Here is a 22,481-nt window from a genome sequence, read left to right as displayed (position 1 = left end):
CGTAGACGTACCACTGTTTTCTAATCCACTCATCTGCTGATGGGCACTTAGGCCGTTTCCAAATCTTAGCTATTGTAAATTGTGCTGCTATGAACATAGGTGTGCATATATCCTTTCTGACTGGTGTTTCTGTTTTCTTGGGATATATTCCTGGAAGTGGTATTCCTGGGTCAAATGGGAGTTCCGCTTTTAACTTTTTGAGGAAGTGCCATACTGTTTTTCACAATGGCTGCACCAGTCTGCATTCCCACCAACAGTGAAGTAGGGTTCCTTTTTCTCCACATCCTTGCCAGCACTTGTTGTTTGTTGATGATAGCCATTCTGACAGGTGTGAGATGTTATCTCATTGTTGTTTTGAGAGGCACTTTCTTAAAAGATATCTCTGCTGCCCTGCTGGTGTGGCTCAGTTGATTGAATGTCATCCCATGCACTAAGAGGTCACCAGTTTGATTCCTGGTCTGGGCACATGTTTGGGTTATAGGCTCGAGCTTTGGTAAGGGTTGTGCAGGAGGCAGCTGATCGATGTTTCTATCTCTTCCTCTTCCCTCCTCTCTCTCTTAAAATCAATACAAACATATTAAAAAAAATAAAAAGCCCCAAGACCTTAACATTTAAAAAAAAAAAAGACATCTCCATCATCTCTAAGATGCCCATTTACCCCCTTCATCCATCCCAGCGAAAAATCACTGTATGTTGTCTGGAGCAACTGAGTGTGTGTGTGTGTGTGTGTGTGTGTGTGTGTGTGTGTCTTATTCCTGTGGTGCTAGTGTAGGGAGGTAGGCAAGAAGCCCTAATACAGTGAGATGGAGCATACAAAAAGAAGACCAGGTCCTAACCGGTCTGACTTGGTGGATAGAGTTGGTCTGTGGACTGAAGGGTCCCAGGTTCAATTCCAATCAAAGGCATATACCTTGGTTGCGGGCACATGCCCAGTAAGAGGTGTGTAGGAGGCAGCTGATCAATGTTTCTAACTGTCTCTCCCTCTCCCTTCCTCTCTGTAAGAAATCAATAAAATACATTTTTTTAAAAAGACCAGGTTTTGAAGGAGAATGTGGTACACAGTAGTCTCCAAGGATCTTTTGAAATGTAGAGGCCTTATTAGCATTGTTCATTTATTATTTTCTTCATTTCTTCCAAATGGGCCAGCCAGGCCTGGTGTATGACTTGTCCTGCTTTATTCTTCATCCTTCCACACTCCAAGGTCATGGCCTCCCAAAGTCACCTGCCTGATGACCTGCATTCAGCTAGCCCTGAGGGCACTTTTTCTGGTCACCTTGTTGTATGTGTGTGTGGTTTGTTTGTTTATTGTTATTTTTTGTTTTTGGTAAAACTCATATAACATAAAAACTCACTCATTTAAAGTATACATACAGTTCAGCCAGTGTGGCTCAGCTGGTGGAGCATCCAGTACACCGAAAGGTTGCAGGTTGTATTCCAGCTCAGGGTACATACCTAGGTTGTGGGTTTGACCCCCTGTTAACCAATAGCTCTCTCTTGCATTGATGTTTCTCTCTCTCTTTCTCTCACTCTTCCTTCCCCTCTCTCTAATATCAATAAGCATATCCTCGGGTGAGGATTTAAAAAATAAATTAAGCTGGCTGGTGTGGCTCAGTGGATTGAGCGTTGCTCCATGCACCAAGAGGTCACTGGTTCGATTCCTGGTAAGGCATTAAATTAATTAATTAAAAAATAAAGTGTACAATTTAGTGGTATGTAGCACATTCCCAATGTTGTTATGTATCCTTATCTATTTCCAGAACATTTCCATAACCTCAAGAGGAAATCCTGTTCCCATTAGCAGTCACTCTCCATTCCCCTTCTATCCCAGCCCCTAGCAACTACTCTACTTCCTGTCTCTATAAAGTTACCTGCTTTATAAATAGAATTATACAATATAGGATCTTTTATGAATAACTTCTTTCATTCCATGTAATGTTTTAGAGGTTCATCTACATTGTAGCATGCATCAGTATTTCATTCTTTTTATAGCTGCATAATATTCCATAGTGTGGACATAGCACATTTTGTTTATCCATTCACCAGTTGATGACATTGGAGTTGGATCCACCTTTTAACTATTTTGGATAGTGCTGCTATGTGAACTCCTGTGTTCATTTCTTTGGGCTCAATACCAGGAATAAAATTGCTGGATCATATGTCTGTCCTGTATCCTTGATCACGTGATCACCACTCAACACTGCTTGGTCTATTTATTAGTGGAAATGCCTTGATGGTGGGAACCATGTCTTATATGTCTAGAACACAGGCTACACAGAGGAAATAAGTGTTCTAGAAATATGGCCAGGTAGGGAGGGATGGATAGAGTGTGGAAAAGCTCTCTAGAGCTTGCAGTATGGCAGGTGGGAAGTCTCATCTATGGACAGGTTGGTCCATAGCCTTTTTGGGGAAACTTGTGCGACTGCTGGGGACAGGAGTTGGCTGGCCTTGTCTGGAAGGCTGCCTTTTCAGTCTGCCAGGAGGTGTCTGCATCTACCTTTTTGTCCCATGAAGGTTTTGCCATTTGGCCTGGGGTGGGGGCAGGTCCTGTCTTCCCCTTGGCCCTTCTAGCAGGCCCACAACTTGAGAAACAGTCCTCGAGGGGCTGTGCTCCCCCACCACCCCTCGTATTATATAACTTGTTTGTTCCAACTTCTCTTTTCTGCAACCAAGGGGGGAAAATGAAAGAGAAAAGCTTATTCTCTTTCCTTCCTGTCTCCAGGGATCAACAAAAAACCCGTTGCCTAGTAGAGACGGTCGTTAATGACTGAGCGGAACCTCCGGGATAGATGAAGCATGGCTGCCTCAGCCAGGCTTGAGGAGGGGAGGTGGAGACTGGCTGCAGGCTCAGTCACACAAAAGACACTTGTCCTCTAGTGGGTCCCCTCCCAGCTCCACCTTCGGCCCTCCGTGAGGTTCAGGTTCCTGGAGGGAGAAGAGGTTTGAAACCGTGCAGGGTGTTAGGGGGAAGAGGTACTCGCCAGGGAGTTGAACTTCCCCAGCTAAAATTCCATCGCTATGAGGTACCTAGCTGGCTGAGTTCCAGAGGAGCCCTTTCTCCACGGAGGCTCTTCAGACGTTGGGCCTTTGGCATCCTCACTCCTTGGCCCATCTTCCCTAAAGGTGTCTGGATGGGGCCCAGACTTGCTGACGCACACTGCTCCTGGGGGTGAGGTGAGGGTATCTGGGTAAGGGACATGTCGCCCACAGGTGTTTCCTTGGGAAGTTGTGCCCAGGACACAGTGTGAGTGGGTTTGGCACAGTTCAGCTGAAGTGTCTGCTCCTGGGTTGGTGGCCTTTGTTTAAATTTTCCTAACAAACCATCTCTGGCTGCATCCTAGCTTGTGTCCACTAAGCCTCGAGGCTCTGGAAGAGTCCAGTCCCCCAATGCCTGTGCAAAAGACTGGAGGATGAGAAGGTTCTTGTTGCTTTGGCCTCATCCCCCTTTTCAGCTGGCCCTGCAGACATGGGGACTCCACTATTCCTCTTGGGAATTCTGGTGGTTTCAGGGGCCTCATCACACCCACATGTCTGTGGTCCCTCCTTTCACAAGTAGGACAGCCCTACGTACTCACTGTGTGCCTTGGGCATATCTACACACCTCTATGCATTAGATTCCTCATCTGGAAAGTGGGAGGAATCTACCACGGGCAGGGTAGCTTGAAAAAGTGAGCTAGGATGAGGGTGTGCTCAGAGGGTGCCCAGCACTTTGTATGTGCATGTGTTACTGCACAGGTAGCGACATTGGCCTGGGGCCCTGATGATGTCAGTGTTCTGTCCACTTTGCCTGTGTGGGCTGGGAGAGGATCATGGGGTATTGGCAGGTCAGTGTGGCAGGTGGGGAAAAGAGAAAGTTGGTCTCTTTGTCAATTTGGGTTGCTGAAATAGAATACTGTAGACTGGATGGCTTATAAACAACAGAAATTTATTTCTTAAAGTTTGGGAGCTAGAAGTTCAAGATCAAGGTGTCTGGTGAAGCCACTTCCTGATTCATAAATGGTGTATTCTCACTGTCTCCTCACATGTTGGAAGGGTCTAGGAGCTCTCTAGGGTCCCTTTAATGAGGTCACTAATCCCATTCACAAGGGCTCTACCCTCATGACCTAATCACCTCCCAAAGGCCACACTGTCTACCACCATTACATTAGAGGTTAGGTTTCAACGTATGAGTTTTGGGGAAATATAGACATTCAGCCTGTGGCAATTGGCCTGAGCCGTTGGGAGGACGATGGCATCATTAGTTGGTGGCCATGAGAGGGACAGTAGCAGGGCAGTGGGAAAATGGACCATGTCAAGTCTTAGCTGCTTCTGCAACATGAGAGCAGAAGTCGCTGTGAGAGCCTGGCACTCTGGAGCAGAGTGTGGGCACAAGTTGGGTGGGTCTTGGCGGAGTACTGGGATCGGGGCAGTTGAGCCGGAGGTAAACTGGAGGGAGCCCTGGGCTGGTGGTGCTGGGGGGTCGGACCATGCTGTTCGCCCTTCCTCAGGGAGTGAGGTGCCCCGTTCTTCACCTCTGCCAGCAGAGTCCCGGCAGGGTCCAGTGAACTCTGATGTGAAATCGCTCTGAAAACTCCACACTTTGCTCTGAATTGACTGTCGGACAGCTGGACTGCTTCCACATGGTAGCTGCTACCCCCTGGGGAACGCCTTCTTCTTGTTGTCCATAGTAACTGGGGTAGAAAGGTTTCATTAGCTTCTGCTATCATTGTGCCATCTCCAGGGAGCCCACTCGGTGTATCATTCACTGTCTTTAGCAGCAGTTATTTTTGATTACCTATCCGCAGGGGAGCGTTCAGCGAGGCCAGTGTATAGGTTTTGTGCCTGCATCCCTCCCTCCTCCCGCCCCCACCAGACACTTTAAAAGTGGGGCTTTCTCTGCACTCCCTCCCTTTGGTCTTAGGGCATGTTTCAGACTTGGGATTGATGACCCTGGAGAAGGAGAACTGAAGTGGGAGAAGAGGGAGAGGGAGAAGGGGAAGGGCCCAGATAAAAGCAGTCAACATGTGGATGAACTCATGACATCTCGCTCTTCTTCTGGGGGTTGTCACATGCCTCTTGTGTGCCTGCCACTGGGTTTGGTGCTGGGCTTGCTGTGAAAGGAGGGAGGCGAACGGGTGGGTCCTGCCCTGGGGGCTCCTACCTGCCATCAAGGAGTGAGTGAAACAGTGTTGCAGTCATTGCCCTATGGTTGCCATGAATGATCCCGAGGCCAAGTTGGAGGTCCCTGCCTTCTTGGAAAGGTTCTGAGCGCCTCCTCAAGAGCGAGGTGTGTGTCATCTCATGTTTAGTGTCATCAGCTCAGGCGAAGGGGGTCGGGTGAGGTGGATAGTTCTGGGTGCTGGCAAGGTGTGTGTGCAAGTTCTGAAGGTGGAGGAGACAGGCTTTTCAGGGGTCTGGAGTCAGAGAGGAGCTCGAGTGGGTGGGAGGGACGAGGCGGGAGACTGGAGGTGCAGGATATGGGTGAGGGGACACATAGGTCAGATTTGTGTTTTGGAAGGATCCCTTTGGCAGGAGAAGAGGGGGCCTGGACCAAAGTTGGGACTGTGGAGAGGGCATAGGTTTGGGGAAGATTTGAGGTTGGACTTGTGCAATGTGCTGACCAGTGGTGGCAGCCAGACAGGGGTCATCTGCTCTCAGGATCCAGGAGTGCATTCTCGGGGAGGATTTGTGAGTAGGTGGGTGGGCAGGGGAGGACAGCCCTCACTGGACCTGAGAGGCTGTGCTGCCTGCCAGCATCCGATAGAGAGCTGGGAGGTAGACATCCTACCTCCAAGTCTCACTGGCTGCCTCTGTTCCTTCCCTCATGCCTGTCCTTGCTCAAGGACCTCGGGTATTCCAGCCAGCAGGTCCTGGTCCCAGGAATGTCCCTCCTCGAGGAAAAGCCCTTGTCACCGCAGGAGATCTCCCCAGTTTGATTCCACTAGCAATGGGCTCTGAACCTCTCCTTTTGAGGACGAACCACAGTCACTCCTATTTCTCTCCTCTCTGTTCGCCACATCCTGGTCCAGCCCCTTTTGCCACCTCCTCCTCCTGCAGGCTTCGTGCCACTGTCTCCCACTCTAACTGGTGGGAGGCTGCTCATTGTCCCCCCCATTTGACACCTGCCAGGCGCTTCCTCAATCTCAGAGCAAAATCAGCTTTTCCATGTGACCCCCTCAGCCCACTCACCAGGCCCCCTAGCTTCCATCACCCTTCCCTCCTCTTGGGCCAGCACCCCTCCGGGGCCACTAGCCCAGCTCCCACTGGAGGTCCTGTCTCAGCTTTTTGCACAACCCCAGTGTTGCCTCCTTGGTTCCTGGCTGATCCATCTGTTCACACCCCCCACTATCCACCACAGCCCACTGCCTGCCTCTGCTTTGTGTTCACAGAACATTCTCTGTGCTTAGGACTTGTGCCCCCCAAAATGTGTGCTCCTCAAGCGCAGGGCTTCATCGTGGAGGCTCTGATTCCATCTAGCAAATACTCCACACATAGTCTGCTATGGGTTTGCCAGGGTTGCTGGCCTGACCGAGGCTTCTGGAACAGTCCTTAATGGCCTAACCAGGTGAGGGGCACCCCCCCCCTTTATTTCATGGCAGGATCTGGATAGAAAAATTCCCAGGTGTGTTGTCAGTGAATCGGACCTAAATGAGAGAAGCCAGTGAACAGTACCTTTTGGCAGGTGTGCTTTGTGTAAGATCTTAGTGCTGTGTGTTGAACACGGAAACAGCTGGCTGCTCTCCCTGTCCAGCTGCCTGCAGTGGGAAATGGGGGCCACCCTCCAGGTCCCTACTAGCAGACCCCCTTCCTTTTGTGGTAGCGCTAGCAGCTGTGCAGATGAGCTTTTAACACTTGTTAACCTGGGTCTTCAGTCCCTTCTTTCTCCCCTTCCGGACCTGTCCTGGGTCTCTGCAGAGCGGGCTGCTCAGGATGCAGAGGACAAATCCTCCTTAGCATTCTTCCCCTGCAGAACAGGTTTCGGGGTACATCCAGGGTGATTTTAGACCCCTCACCAAGCAGCTCAGGGCTCATCTTTCCTATGAGCCTCCTTGCCACACATGAAAATATTGTGATTCCGGAGGAAGTAACCAGCACCTTTGGGGAATCTCAGCGCTTTCCTGTGAGTGAAGCAGCTTCTGGAATTGAACATGCTCAGCCTGGAGGAAATCTTGAGGGGTGGACCATGGGGCTTTTAAAGCCTCGAGGGTGGTTACCCAGTCCAGGTCCAAGATGTTTCCTGACACCACAACTGCAAAATTCCACAGGGATCCAAGACTGACTGGACCGGGGAGTGGGCTGAGCTAAATATCCGGAGAGCTCTCCTCTCAACGGGGTGTTAGGCGTTGAAGCCGTCTGCCAAAGGAAGCATGAATGGAGACGTGATCACCCTAGTCTTCTGTAACTGGAGCTAAGAGTGAGGCATTCTCTCAAGGAATGGTTCAGGGGGTGGCAGGGTGCCCATAAGGTGACAGGCATGTAAGGGAGCCCCAGTGAAGACCCCAAGGCAGCTTCCATTTGGAAAACTTCCAGGACTAAAGTTGTAGTGAGGTCTGGGGGGCGGCTGGGGGGAGTGGTCTCAGGAGGCCATCTCTTGCTTTCTCTCTTCTCCTCCCTCCTCCCTTTGTCTCAAAAGGGGATAATTGGGGCCCGCCTGCTTCTAAGGTAGGCTGTTGGGAGTTCACAAATGTTTATGCTGCATGTGAGTCACTTGCAGAAGCAATGGGTAGTGTTTTCCTTGTCGAGGCTGATGGCATGGACTGCCTTGCAGCTCCGACCTTAGGCATGCCGCCAGCATTTTAGCATTTAGAGTTGCTGAACTTTCGCAGTGGGGGGCGCGGGTAGCTTGTTGACCTTTACCAGGGCGCCTGCTGTCTCATTGCAGGCAGGCGGGGCTCGGGCTGAGTATGGCCACCACCTACTCACCCAGAGATCGCCCAGCGTGGCTTCCTCGCCCCCCTCCCAATCCCGGGCTAGGAAGCCTGTGTGCAGTGCTGGAAGAGGTGGCAGCTGGAGAATTGTTAACTCCACGGTGGTTTTTCCAGAGGCTCATCTGGAATGTGGTGGTCAGGAGGCCAGGACCTGAGGCTTCGGACATTGAAGGCCCTCTTTGGTTATAAGCACCAGAAACTCAACTAAGTGCCTTCAATAGGAAAATAAAAGTTCATTGTTCACATTAAAAAAAAAAAGTTTAGGGAGGAATTCCGTTTTAGGTCTCTTCAGGGCTCAGATGATTCTCCTGGAATCTGACTCCATTTCTCAGCTCTGCTTTCCCTCTTGACTGGGCAAGGTGACCCCACCTTGCTCCCCGCCATCCCAGAATCCCCAGGGGAAGGCAAATCTCCATTCTAGTGGGTCTAGAAAAAGTCTCAAGGAAGGCTCTGATTGGATTGGATGATCAAAACCCCATTCATTGTGGCTGGGAGCCTGGGAGGCTCTGGTTGGATAGGATGAGTCATGAGTCTTTTCTTTCAGCCCAGACATGGGGGTCCCCTGATCCCTACTACTGGGGCTGAGAGTGAAGAATAGAAAGTTCCCTGAGGAAAATGGGGACCTTATCAGAAGATGGGAGGGATGTTGGTACCTCCTAAAATGAAGATGTTCATGACAGGTCCCTTCTTATGCTTTAATTTGTGCTGCTGTTGGAAGGACCTGGCTGAACTATCCCCACAGCTGTGTCTGCCTGTGTCTGGCCTGGCACCACTGGGCATGAGCACATGCCATATCACTTGGCAGAACCATCCCTTTCAGGGCCTCAACACCTGTCCTGCCAGGGGAGGCAGCTGGGCTGGGCCTGAGACACTGGAATTTGGCAGTGTTAGAATGTCACCGGGTTTTTGAATGGTGTCCTGGGGCCGTGCAGTCATGCACATACTTGCCTGATTTGCAGAATGAAGGGGTTTTGCTCATTCAGGTGGCTTTGTTTCCAAGCCCAGTGAAGTAGGGATAATGTGGGGGGATGGGCTGATACTGGAATTGGCTTTGAGTCAGTGGGTGGGAACTGAACAGGCAAAGCCTTGGCCTGAGACTTGCTCACCAGTCTGCCCCTGCTACTCATGGCATTGGGGGCGGGGGGCCCTGCTGGGCTTTAGGGGCAAGGGAGGCTGTGGAGAGATCTGGCTGGACTGTGAGGGCAAGGGAGGCCATGGGTGACCTGCTTCAAGAAGGCTTGGAAGAACTGGGGGACTTGGGAGTGCAGCATAAGGAGGAGGGTTAGAGGGCAGAAGGAGTTGGCCCTTCAACATGGGGCCCAGCATGAGCAAAGTGTAGAGGTCAGATATCCTAGAGAAAATTTTGCTGAGGGCTTCCTGGTTGAGCCCAAAGGATAACATACCCAGTTACAGGACTTGGATCAGGAGGGTGCATGAAGGGAGTGAACAGAGCAGGTATGTGTAGCAGAGATTTGTAGGGAGTAGAGATGGGAGTCAAGCTCTAGCCAGTGCTGCCCCCTAGTAGCCATCCACCTATTACCTCACCCATCCATTTTACCTGCCTATCCACGAGTTCTACCCATCTACCTATCCATCCATTCATCCATCCATCCATCCATCCATTCACCCATTCATCCATCCATCCACCCGTCCATCCATCCATCCATCCATCCATCCATCCATCCACCCCCTACAGCATCCAATCGATAAGTGTGACTGAGCTCAGAGCACATTTTGGGCCTGGTGCCTGGCACAGGAGCACAGCAGGAGATAGAATCCATCTTACCTTGCCCTGGTGAGGCTCCTGTTTCAGTCTTGGGGAGGTAGGCTGGGAACAGACAGATGGTGTGCCAGACAGAGCAATGAGTTGGGAAAACAAATAGAGCCAGGTCGGGGATCTGAGAGGCCCGGGGGAGGGGCAGAGCGCTCTCCCAGCATGACCCACCAGAGTGGGGCAATCTCCCATGTAGCAGCTGGAGGATTAGTGGGCTAATCTACACCCTTGTCGTGGCCAGCACCCAGGAACCGCGTCCTGCCTTTCCTGCTGTACACATCCACGTCCACTTTGTGGCTCGGCACCCCTAGACAGTGGTCTCTGATCATGGGGTCCACCCACCTGGGGCTACAGAGAAAGACTGACACCAGCCAGGCCTCTTATGTGCTGTGTGGCCTTGGACCTCTCTGTGCCTGAATCTCTGTGCCTCTGTGCCTAAATGCCCTGTCTGTAAGATGGTAATGTTAGGGTGTTCCCTTTGCCAGACTGCCTACTGAGAGGTAAGTTGGGAGCCAGGTCTGCACTATCCAGCCCATAGCTCTATATGGAGTGGCTTCTCACCAGGACAGGGAGGGATGGGGACTGTGGGAGCAGAAAGCTTGCTGCTGGCAAGGGACGTTGGGTTTGGGTGTCCTTTTCCTTCTTCCTTAGCCTTGAGAAGTGGCCAGAGTTGGGCAGGTCTGGGAATGGTGGGTGCTGCTTATGTAGTCCTCCTGTCCATCGGTAGTAGCTAGATCCCCACTCGTCCTGGGCTCCCAGGGGCATCAGTAAGAGGCTGGGGTGAGGACACAGAGCCCGAACAGGTCTTGGCCCAGTTTGAGGGACACTGGGCTCACAATGGCCCATGATTGTGAGGCTATGGAGAGCAACAGGGGGTTTTGGCAGGGGAGTGACAGGGTCTGACAGGCAGGAGGGTAGATGGTGTCTGCAGAGTACTCCCCTGTGACCCAATGAGTCCTGGGGGAACATGGGGGTTTGTGCTGTTTGTCCCATCAAGTCACAAAAGGGCAGGACAATGGAGCTGACAGGTCCTAGCTGGAGTGGAACCAGCACTAAGTAGGGCCACTCTGTGCCAGGCTCTGTGCATTAGGGATCTTAGGCAGGCCTCGGGCAGGGTCTCGTGGGGCTGGTGACACACGGGCTGGGCAGGATGGGAGCAGCTTTTCTCACCTCTAGAGTCCTCAAGAGGATTCATGAAGGTTCTTTCAAGGTGAATGTGGTTCCAGAACCTACCTGTCTGCCCCCCCACCCTCCCCAGCCTCAGCCTGCCTGTTGTTATGTGGGGCTCTCAGGAGGTGCCAGCCCTAGGTATGGGCAGGTTGCACAGTACTTTCTCTGGGCACTCCCTGACATGCCCTCTCTTCTGTCACCCTGTCACTGCTTGGCAGGCACAGGTAGGCAGAAATAAGGCCATACATGTGGATGAAGTCTCCAGATGGTGATACCATGAGGAAGACTAGGGGATGTGTGGCCTGGGGCTATTTTTCAGGGCTCAGAGAGGGGGGTTCTGTGGGCGATATGCTCCCAGGGTAGGCTTAGAGTGGGTCTGGCCATGTCCATAGCCTTTGGCTCTTCGAGGGTGCAGAGCAAGTTCTAGGGTGTGGACTAGGCTCTGCCTCCACCTGGTGGCCTGGCACACCTGCCCTCCTTGGACACCCAGATCCACCCATAGGGAGTACAGATTGGCATGATGCTGGCAGTCTGTTTTAAGTTGTCACAGAAGATATCGGAAAATAACCAGCATGATGACCAGGAGGGAGAAATGAACAACTGCTGATACTGTAGAGAGAGTCCAGGGCTTGGAAGACCTGGGATCTGGGGCCCTGGCTGGGTTTTTTTTCTCTCTCTCTGGGTCTCTGTCCCCCTTTTTCTGGGACTCTGTTCCCTCTGGGTCTCTATCAGTGGATTGATGCCCTGGCCTTCTGGGACGCTGCTGTGGGAACCTTTATCTGCTTCTGGCTCTAAGCTTTTCTCTGCTCCCCCTGACCCTCACCTCCCCTGTAAGCCCAGGGATCAAGCCCTGCCAGAGAACTGTAAGCATCTCTGAAGGAGCTGCACCTTATCTGTAGGGATGGCCCCAGAATGGGCTTGCTGCCCCTTGAGGGTGAGGGGGGCAGCGCAGTCCCGAGAGAGACGCTGACTTGAGTGGGGGCTGTGAGCCAGAGCAAGGTGCCAAATCCTGGAGACTGTCCTTGGGCTGTGAGCATAGCTCTCCAAGCCGTGCAATATTGTAACCATGGTAACAGTGGCTGGGCTGTCTGCCTCTGTGGTGCGTGTGAGACCCTGGCTTTGTTGCACCTCTTACCCACGGAGCTGCAGTCCCAGGAGCCAGCCATGGCCTTGGCAGAGCCAGTAGGCTACACTGTAGGGAGCAGGTATGGGGGCCATGCTGGGCCTCGGTCTCCCATCTTGAAGGGGATACTTGTTGCACTGTCGTCCTGTGCTCGTAGGGAATTCACGAGGTTGCCTATGAAGAACCACTTGCAGTAGGTGCTTAGCTAGCCTATCTTTTGAAGGTTCAGTATGAACCTTCAGTATGGAAGTTTCCAGTATGGCTAGACGGGAGGTGGGGGAGGGAGATATGTGAAATAGAGAGGAAAAGTGGACCAGCAGGCTGCCAGAGCTTCATCAGGGCTTTAGAGTCCAATTCCCCCTCTCTGAGCCTCTGTCCCCCTCTTTCTCTGAGTCTCTGTCCCCCTCTTTCTCTGAGTCTCTGTCCCCCTCTCTCTCTGTGTCTCTACCCACCTCTCTCTCTGTGTTTCTAATCCCCCTCTCTCTCTGGATCTCTGTTCCTCTCTCTCTGGGTCTCTTCCTTCTGTCTCTGGGTCTCTGTCCCCCTTTCTGGGTCTCTGCCCCCTGAAGTGCAGTATCTTCCCTGCTGATGCTCCTGGGACTTTGGGTGGAGTGGCTGAACTCCCTGGTACAGCGTCAGCCGGGGTACGAGCCAACCAGCTGTGCTGCGCTGCTGTGCTCCTTGGAGCCACATGGACAATAAAACCAAAATTGGCTTTGAAAGTGGAAGTGCTCTCCGTTTTGAGGGGAAGTGAGGGAATTTGCATGTCAGAACAGTATGTTAAAGGGGCAATACCGGCAGACTCTGTTCTGGCCTGAGCTTTGGGCTCCATGTGGGGGTGGGAAAGGATTTTACAAAACCCCAAAGAAATGTTTCCATGAAATTCCTGTTGTTGCTTTTTCCTTTTTTTTTTTTTTTTTTTTTTGACATTCCAATGAAAAGAACTGTTCCGGAGCTTTGGAGATCTCCTGTAGGGTTGGGAAACTGACCGTGGAGACCAGGGCCAGCAGTGGGCAAGGACAGGAGGAGGAGCGTTTCCACCTCCACCATGGGGCCCTGTCACCCTGTGGCTCTGTAATTCCTGTGGCCACTCCCCATTAGATTGTCCTGCCTTGGGCTGGGTCTCCTCATAGCAGAACCTGAGGCAGCCTGTAGTATATTCATGGGGTGACCCCATGAAGGACGGGAGAAGGAGCTCATGTAGGGGGCACCAGTAGGGAGCTGGTGACAATGTGGGCAATAGGCTTAGTGGCCGGGGTTCCCTGAGGGATGATGGGTATCCTGCCATGTGGTGGTCCATCTGGGGGCATCTACTCCACCCAGTCCCATGGGCCATCAGCCCCTGTGCAGGGAAGGCCCAAGGGAAGCAGAGGCCAAGTTCCCATGTCTAGCATAGGCCTGGGCCCGGCCAGAGGTTCCCAATGACAGTGCTGGAGGAAGGGGAGGTACCAGCACAGGGATAGGGGGTCAGGACAATCTCAAGCCCAGGCCAAGTCTGTGGGGGCATGTGCAGCCCCTCAGAGTCCAGATCCGGGCAGAGAGTCATCCAGGACAGCAGTGAGCAGCCTCCAGAGACACTCTGACCAGCTGCTGACGCACTGGCTCCGATGACTCAGTGCTAGTGACCATGCTCGGGTGGCTGTCTAAAGACTCCGACTGGCCCAGGAAGGCGGCAGCAGCCTTCCTGGAGGAGGCCTATAGTCACGCCACAGCGGCCGCCCCCTGTCTGGCTGGCCTGAGTAATGGGTCCTTGCTTTAGTCATTGGTCCCAGGCCTCAGCACTCCCTCCTCCTCCTGCCCACCTCTGCCCAGCCATGTCTGCCTCTGTCCAGTCTGGGACTCTGGCCTCTGCTGGCTTCCTCCCTCCCTCCCTGAGCTCCCCAGAGGCTGTGAGATGTGTGAGGGGTAGTACAGGGGCTTTAGGGACAGTTGTCCCATCTTTGAGATGGGAGGAAGGAAACAGCCTGTGTGGTGCTGGAAGCCTTGCCCAGCACGAGGAGGATGTGTACTCAGTGGCTGTTTCTCACTCTGGCTGTAGCTCGGCCCACACCCTGTAGGCAGCAGCCCAGTGGGCTTGGTTGGAGTTCCAACCTGGTATCCTAACTCCCATATATGAATGTTTTAACTGCCTCTATGCTCAGCTGAAGGGCAGACCCTATCAGAAGGCACCATAATTCTTTGTACCTCCTTGAAGGACATTTAGCTCGTTTCCCATCTTCAGCCCCCAGAAATGCTATGTGGGGAATATTCTCACTCATCTCTTGCACATGTGAGCACACGTCAGATAAATCCCAGAAGTAGACTTGCTAGTATGAGGATATGTGGTTCTGCCGAACTGCCTTCTTGGAGGTTGTCCCACTTCACACTCCCCCTGGGAACAGGCATGAGTGTCTGCTGTGAGAGAACCTGGTGACTCTGCCCGCCTGAGCCAGTCCCTTGGTGAGCGCACTTTCCCTGTTTGGAAGAGGCCGACTCGCAGGTCTTTCCAGCCAGCTGTGCTTTCTTTCCTATAAACCAGTGGTTCTCAGCCTTCTGGCCCTTTAAATACGGGTCCTCATGTTGTGACCCAACCATAAAATTATTTTCGTTGCTACTTCATAACTGTAATGCTGCTACTGTTATGAATCATCATGTAAATATCTGATATGCAGGATGGTCTTAGGCGACCCTGTGAAAGGGGCATTCGACAGCCAAAGGTGTCGCGACCCACAGGTTGAGAACCACTGATAAACCATCAACCCACATCATTTGTACATTTTTCTGTGAGGTTGCCAGTTTTGTATTGATTTCTTGGGGCTCTTTATATATGGAGGGCCATATATGTTCAGGGACAGAGCAGTTCCACAATAAAGTTGCTCTTGGTGTGATATCTTCTTGTGAAAATGTGAACATGCATATCTGTCCTTGGGCTTAGGGGAAACACAAGAAGTTCTCCTGCCCTGCCCCCAAAGTCTCTAAGAAAAAAAGAGACCATCTGAGACCAAACTAGCAGAATGTACAGAATCTGTGAGGCAGGTGTCCACAGAGAGGCCAGCCTGGCTCAATGGGCACCTACCATGTGCCAGTGCTCTGTGAGTGGTTCCAGGCTTTAAGTTCCCAAGTGCATGACCATGTTCAGTGGCTCACAGGTGGCAGGATACAGTCCCCCCTGGGCCTTGCCACCTCCCTAGCCCAAAGGGAAGCTGGGAGAAGTAGGTGGTCTGTGGTCCATCACTTCCCAGGAGGTGATGGGAGCCTCACCACAGCCCTGTGACATCTGTGCTCCTGCCTGCCCCATTTGACAGTCAAGAAAAAAAGACCAGGAGACCAGGGAGTGTGTCTGAGTCACACAGCTGGCTGATGGCAGGGTAGGGATCAGAATCCTCCCTCTGCTTCTCACATCAGATGCCAGAGCCTGGTGAGGTGAGGTCTGCGGTACAGCCTGGGCAGGTTTCCTGGAGGAGTGGGTCTCACTGATCTGCATCTCCCAGCCTTTGGGTCCTTGCCTGACCCCCAGACACTCCACTCAGGGCTAGGCTCTGGGTTTGGGCTTTAGGGGGTCCTGGTGATGAATGTGACACACTGGTACTTGGAACTGTTGAGTCCAAGTCTGCTCCTGGGGCGGGCTCCAAGGGGTCACACCAGCTGTCCTGACCTCTCAGGTCACTGTGCTGCGCAGACCGACGCTCTATCCACCGAGCCAACCAGTCAGGGCTGTTGTTTGTTTTTGAGGTCAGATTCACACAACATAAAAACCATCATTCTAAAGTGAACAATTCAGTGGCATTTAGTATATTTACAATGTTGTGCAACCATCACCCCCATCTAGTTCCAGAATACGTTACCTCCCCGAAGAAACTCTGTCCCCATTAGCAGTCATTCCCCATTTCCCCTTCCCATCCCGGGACAAACCCTAATCTGGTTTCTGTCTTTATGAATTTGCCTGTTCTGGACATTTCATATAAATGTGATCATACAACACGTGGCCTTTTGTGACTGGCTTCTTTCACTGAGCATCACATTTTTCATCTTTGTCAACGTAGCGTGAATCAGCTTCCTTCCTCCTTAATATTCAATTGTGTGCACGTGCCACATTTTATTTATCTACTCATTCGTTGATGGGCATTTGGGTTATTTCCACCACTTTCCTTTTTAAGATTTAAAAAAAAATTCTAAAATGATCTTTGCCTTCTGAATCCTCATTTGGAGGTGCAGGAACCTCTTGTCCCCATCCCCCCAGCAGCTGCCTTCATAGGTAAATCCATCTTCTTACAGCAGATATTGTTGGTTTTGTGGATTCCCCACAATTTTCTGTTTATCCTACATTGGCCAGGAGGTGACAGGAAGATCCCATGCGCCTGCTGCTTCCCCGAACAGGTTCAGGTTCTGCTGTGTCCTCTCACAGCTCTGGGCGATGGACAAGCTGCTCCGCCTGCTTCTGTCCTTAGAAGATGGGACTGATGACCTTTCCCCTTGACTGGGCAGCCAAAGAGTGTAGCCCACAGCCAAACTCTTCTGAAAATGGCCAAGGTGATATTGCAGTCATGTGGATGCCCTTCCCCATAGTGCTGGGCATACGAGGTATGCTGGGCAGGTGTCGAAGTGGCTGGGCAGGTGTCAAAGTGGCTGGGCAGGTGTCAAAGTGGCTGGGTTTTGAAGGCCGAGCCCTTCTGGAGGTGGCACCTCCCTCCCCGCTGTGAGAGGCTGGCCTGAGGCACCCGTGTTCTCAGGGCCTAGCACTCCTGAGAAGTTGCAGGTCAAGTTCCTCATCACTGCTCACAATGGGCTCTGTGCCAGCACCTAGCATCTTAATCTCACCCTCTGTAGAGGAGCGATAAGTGTACCATGGGGGCAGCTTGCTGGGGCTTAGGGGACAGTGGTCACTCCGTGTAGCATTCAGGAGACACGTTTAGAATAAAAAATAATGGAATAGAGCTTTTAAAAGGAGAGGTTGGAAGTAACCCAAATGTCCATAGATAGTTGATGGGATAAAGAAATTGTGCATTCATACATTCTCACAGTGGAATAGTACTTGGCCATGAAAAGGAGTGAAGCACTGATACACGCTACAATGTAGTGAACCTTGAAATATGATACCGAGTGGAAGAAGCCAGACACAAAAGCCACAAAAGACTACTTGTTGTCTGATTCAATTTATATGAAATGTCCAGACAGGCAACTAATCCAGAAAGTGGATTAGTGGTTGACAGGGGATGGGGAAGGGAGATGAGTGAAGGGGGGGATAGGGAGTGACTGCTAATGGGGATGGGGTTTCTTTCTGGGAAGATGGAAATGTTCTGGAACTAGATAGAGGTGGTAGTTGCACAGTATTGTGAATATACTAAATGCCACTGAATTGTACATGTTAAATGGTGAACTGTATGTTATGTGAATCTGAGTTCAATTAAAAAAAGAAAAGAAAAGGGCATGCGCCTGGCCAGTGTGTCTCAGTGGTTGAGCGTCGACCTGTGAACCAAGAGGTCATGATTCTATTCCCGGTCAGGGCACATGCCTGGATTGCGGGCTCAATCCCCAGTAGGGGCGTGCAGGAGGCAGCTGATCAATGATTCTCTCTCATCATTGATGTTTCTATCTCTTCCTCTCTGAAATCAATAAAAAATAATATATTTTTAAAAGAGGGACATGTGGTTTCCTCAGGTCCTGTCTGAAACCCTGCCCATATCATCGGCAGCAAATGGCAGTTTCTGCCTGAGGGGTGGCAGGGCTTGGCCAGGTTTCTACGCTACTGCCAAGGCTCAGTGGGCAGGTGGCAGTCAGGACCCAGATCTTGTTTCTACTTCTCGGCGGATCCTGGTGATTTTACCCATGCCTGGGGCAGCTTCAGAGCCTGGGGCAGCTTCAGAGCTTGGGGCAGCTTCAGAGCCTGGGTGAGCTGTCCAGGATTCCCGGGCTGAGGCCCTGAAGCCTCTGAGCCTGACACTCCGCCCTGTTCTCCCATAGCATGGCTGATAAGAACGGAGCTCTCAAGTGCACCTTCTCTGCACCCTGCCATAGCACCAGCCTCCTGCAGGGCCTGGCCACACTTCGCTCACAAGGCCAGCTCCTGGACGTTGTGCTCACAGTCAACAGAGAGACTTTCCATGCACACAAGGTGGTCCTGGCTGCCTGCAGCGACTACTTCAGGTGAGCACAGGCCTGGGGGATGGGCTGGAGAGTGCAGATTCTTCTGAGAGGGGCAAGTTCAACTCTAGCTAAGGAGGGATGGCATTGAGGGAAGGTGGCTGGTGTTGGCCCAACAGTCAGTAAACCTACCGCTTTTCCCAGGTTTGCAACTTACTCAGACTTTTTAGGGCTATTACACAGGCCAGTAGAACATACCTGGGGGACAGAGTGGCCTGTGGGCACCCAATCAGCCGTTTCTGTCCTGAGGGGAGGCAGGGCTTGGCCAGGTTTCTGCTGTGTTTTTTGACACCTGTGTGAGCTGGCCTCAGAATCCAGCAGGGACTGGCACATGTCCCTGCCCTTGCGATACCTGTACTCAGGCCGAAGGACAGGAGGACTCCCAGGCGGTGGCCCCCGAGTTTGCCAGACTCTGTTGCAATCCCCATGTGACAGGCGAGACCTTGCTGAGTGTCTGGGTCTGTCTGCTCTGAAGACCCTTTCCTAAGAGTGTCATCCTGGGGGTGAGTCTCTGACTCTGCTTTGCCAGTGGTGGCTGAGGCGCTCCTGCGACCGTGTCACAGAGTCCCAGCCCAGGTGTGCACCACAGGCTGCACACTCTCCGAGGCTAGGTGTCCAGCCCAGTGTGCCCCCGACTGCCCGCCCTGCGGGCTCAATGAGGCCCTTCTGGGGAGCTGGAGAAACCAAGCCATCTGGGGCGCCGCTTCTATTTTTATTCTGGATTTGGGGACGGGCGGGCCGCCCCAGCCAGAAATGCCCTTTAAAGGCTCCTTTGCGCTGGCACTGCAGCGGCAAGGCCTTAAAAGGCAAAGCTCCCTCCCGTCGCAATGACTGTTTCTGCCTTCGACAGGCCGATGGGACTCTCGGGGACAAGAAGGGGTAGGGCCCTGGGGCTGGCAGAGCGCTGCTCCTGGAAGCGATATGGCACTGCTTTGTGAAGTGCTGGGCAGTCGTTCGTTGATGGTCCCAAGGCAGCATTAAGCTCAGCTGTTCCTACTCTGGGGCCTACGCCTGGCCCATACTAGCGTAGGGACTGGGTGACAAGCATTTGTTAGGCAAATGGCCAACGGAAGTTCCCTTCCATCAGTCACCCGTTATGATGTTTACGATGTATGTTGATGGCAGTCACAATTATGATGAAAGGCCAGCTCACCCTCTGAGAGGAGCCTCTTATGCATCATCTTTTAGAACCTGCCATGAACTTCTAGCAGGCACTGGGATTCTTAGCCCTCTTCCTGGAGGGACCCCTCCCAAAGGCTGTGGCGGGGGCAGGGTGGGGGAGGTGTTGAGACCCAGGTCCTGTGTCCCAGGTCCTGTGCCCCATAGCAGGACAGCCCAGCTGACAGACTTGGGGCCATTCACGAGGGGCGGGGGGTGTCTTACAGCAGGATGAGACTCCTGTGGGTCATTTTTAGGGGCTCTCCTAACTACCTGGGCCTTTCTCTGGACATATCAGTGACCCCAGTGGGGGCCCCCAATAGGCACTCCAGTCTGGGACCCTTATTCCCTCCCCATCCCTGTGTGATAGCAGCTGAGACTCAGGCAGGGGAAGGTGGAGCCACCTGTTCAGGGGAGTGTGCTGGGGAGGTACTGGACTCTGAACCATGATGTGTATTCCCTTGGAGTCCCCGCTATATTTCCTGAGCTCACTGAGGAACCGGTCTTCATGGCTGGGCACTGATATGGGGTTGGAGACTTTTCCCCAGAGCCAGAGCTAAGGTTTGGCCTCCTCCTGCACAGCCACATCGCCATGCCATGAGCGGGGTGTGGGGAGAGGGAGGGAGTTGGCCCCCGGCCTCAGAACCAGCCTACCCCACTGCAGCATACATCTGGGTGAGGTTGGGCGGGGCCCCACGGGAGAGGCCGAGAGTGCTGTTGGGAGGAAGATGCATGGCTGGGGTGGATTGAAAAACCTTTTATTTTTTGCATGTTTTTAATGCATACCTGGCCTGCTTTACCCTGGCAGGCAAAGCCCTGCTGGCAGTGTCTCAGGGCCAGGCCATCCCAGTGGCCACGATGTCTATTGGTGCCCTGAACCCACATGCTGTGTTTCTGACCCTCAGGGCCATGTTCACAGGCGGCATGAGGGAGGCCAGCCAGGACATCATTGAACTGAAGGGCTTGTCAGCGCGTGGCCTGCGGCACATCATTGACTTTGCCTACAGTGCCGAGGTGACGCTGGACCTGGACTGTGTGCAGGATGTGCTGGGCGCAGCTGTGTTCCTACAGATGCTGCCAGTGGTGGAGCTGTGTGAGGAGTTCCTCAAGGCTGCCATGAGCGTGGAGACCTGCCTGCACATCGGTCACATGGCCACCACCTTCAGCCTGGCCTCACTCAAGGAGTCGGTGGATGCCTTCACCTTCCGGCATTTCCTGCAGATCGCTGCGGAAGATGATTTCCTGCAGCTGCCACTGGAGCGCCTCGTCTTCTTCCTGCAGAGCAACCGCCTCCAGAGCTGTGCCGAGATCGACCTGTTCCGAGCTGCTGTCCGCTGGCTGCAGCATGACCCTGCCCGGCGGCCGCGCGCCAGCCACGTGCTCTGCCATATCCGGTTCCCACTCATGCACTCGTCTGACCTGGTGGATAGCGTGCAGACGCTGGACCTCATGGTGGAGGACGTGCTCTGCCGCCAGTACCTGCTAGAGGCCTTCAACTACCAGGTGCTGCCTTTTCGGCAGCACGAGATGCAGTCCCCGCGCACGATTGTGCGCTCCGATGTGCCCTCGCTGGTGGCCTTTGGTGGCACCCCCTATACTGACAGTGACCATGCTGTCAGTAGCAAAGTATACCACCTGCCTGAGCCAGGAGCCTGTCACTTCCGCGAGCTCACAGAGATGGAGGTGGGCTGCAGCCACACATGCGTGGCTGTGCTGGACAACTTTGTGTATGTGGCCGGGGGCCAGCACCTGCAATATCGCAGTGGTGAGGGTGCTGGATGCCTGTGCTGCGCTTGCAGGCCATGCAGGAGAGCCGCATCCAGTTCCAGCTGAACGTGCTGTGCGGCATGGTCTATGCCACGGGCGGCCGCAACCGGGCCGGCAGTCTGGCCTCCGTTGAAAGATACTGCCCGCGGCGCAATGAGTGGGGCTATGCCTGCTCGTTGAAGCGCCGCACCTGGGGCCACGCAGGTGCCTCGGCCGGCGGTCGCCTTTACATTTCAGGTGGCTATGGCATCTCTGTGGAGGACAAGAAGGCGCTGCACTGCTATGACCCGGCAGTCGACCAGTGGGAGTTCAAGGCACCCATGAGCGAACCCCGTGTGTTGCATGCCATGGTGGGTGCTGGCGGCCGCATTTATGCCCTGGGTGGCCGCATGGACCATATGGACCGCTGCTTTGACGTGCTAGCTGTAGAGTACTATGTACCAGAAACAGACCAGTGGACCAGCGTGAGCCCCATGAGGGCTGGCCAGTCAGAGGCCGGCTGCTGCCTGCTGGACAGGAAAATTTATGTTGTTGGGGGCTATAACTGGCGCCTCAACAATGTGACAGGCATCGTGCAGGTATACAACACCGAGACAGATGAATGGGAACGCGATCTGCACTTCCCTGAGTCTTTTGCAGGCATTGCCTGTGCCCCAGTCCTGCTGCCCCGGGCCGGAAGCAGGAGGTAGCTCCTGGGATGCCCCCCCGCCCCCCCCACACACCCATGACCTGGCTGCATGCTGTTCTTGCCAGGGGTTTGGTGAGCACGTGTCCTGTAGAGAACCTTGGGCCCCCTCCCCGTGGGCTGGCTGTATAGTCCCGTTGTGCTGATAAGCCTCCTTCCTAGGATCCTTCCTTCCCAAAGCAGATCTTGGCTCTCTGCCTGCCCAGGGAGCCTGCCAGTGAGGAGGCCGGTGTGTTGTGGCAGAAAACTTGAGCCTGAGGCAGTTTCCTCGTCTGCACGGGGTCCTCACTCATGGGTTGGAATAGGGGGTCTCTTTGGGGTATTATTGTGCCCCACTTCTCCCATCCCTTAGTCCAGCAGTCTCAGATGTTCATATGCAGGCTCATTAGTGTCAATCCAAATTCATAGTATGCCACTCTCCCCATCCCAAGTTTCTTGCGCATGTGTATTTTGTTTGCTTGCTTTTGTTAATCCTCACCCAAGGATATTTTTTCCATTGATTTTTAGAGAGAGTGGAAGGGAGGGAGGAGGAGAGAGAGAGAGAGAGAGAGAGAGAGAGAGAGAGAGAGAGAGAGAGAGAGAGAGAGAGAGAGAGAGAGAGAGAGAGAGAGAGAGAGAGAGAGAGAGAGAGAGAGAAAAGAGAAGAGAGAGAGGGAGAAACATCAATGTGAGAGATACACATTTGGTTGTCTCCTGCATGCACCCCAACCAGGGCTAGGGATGGAACCTGCAATGCAGGTATGTGCCCTTAACCGGGAACTGAACCCACAACCTTTTGGT

At 53.1% G+C, this 22,481-nt stretch overlaps 1 protein-coding gene across 1 annotated transcript in view; it reads left to right on the top strand.

The window, feature by feature from the left end:
• Positions 1–22,218, top strand: part of KLHL26 (kelch like family member 26) — a 26,510-nt gene extending 4,292 nt beyond the window's left edge. The window contains 3 exon segments of the mRNA XM_006778361.2: positions 17,912–18,094; positions 20,155–21,032; positions 21,035–22,218. Coding sequence (XP_006778424.1) covers positions 17,912–18,094; positions 20,155–21,032; positions 21,035–21,705 — 1,732 coding nt within the window. The 3' untranslated portion in view covers positions 21,706–22,218.
• Positions 22,219–22,481: the final 263 nt, after the last annotated feature.

The sequence above is a fragment of the Myotis davidii genome, unplaced genomic scaffold (assembly GCF_000327345.1).
Source record: "Myotis davidii unplaced genomic scaffold, ASM32734v1 scaffold448, whole genome shotgun sequence".
NCBI classification, from domain to species: domain Eukaryota; kingdom Metazoa; phylum Chordata; class Mammalia; order Chiroptera; family Vespertilionidae; genus Myotis; species Myotis davidii.
Note: the sequence above shows the minus strand (reverse complement) of the source record. Positions and strands in the feature narration are given on the sequence as shown.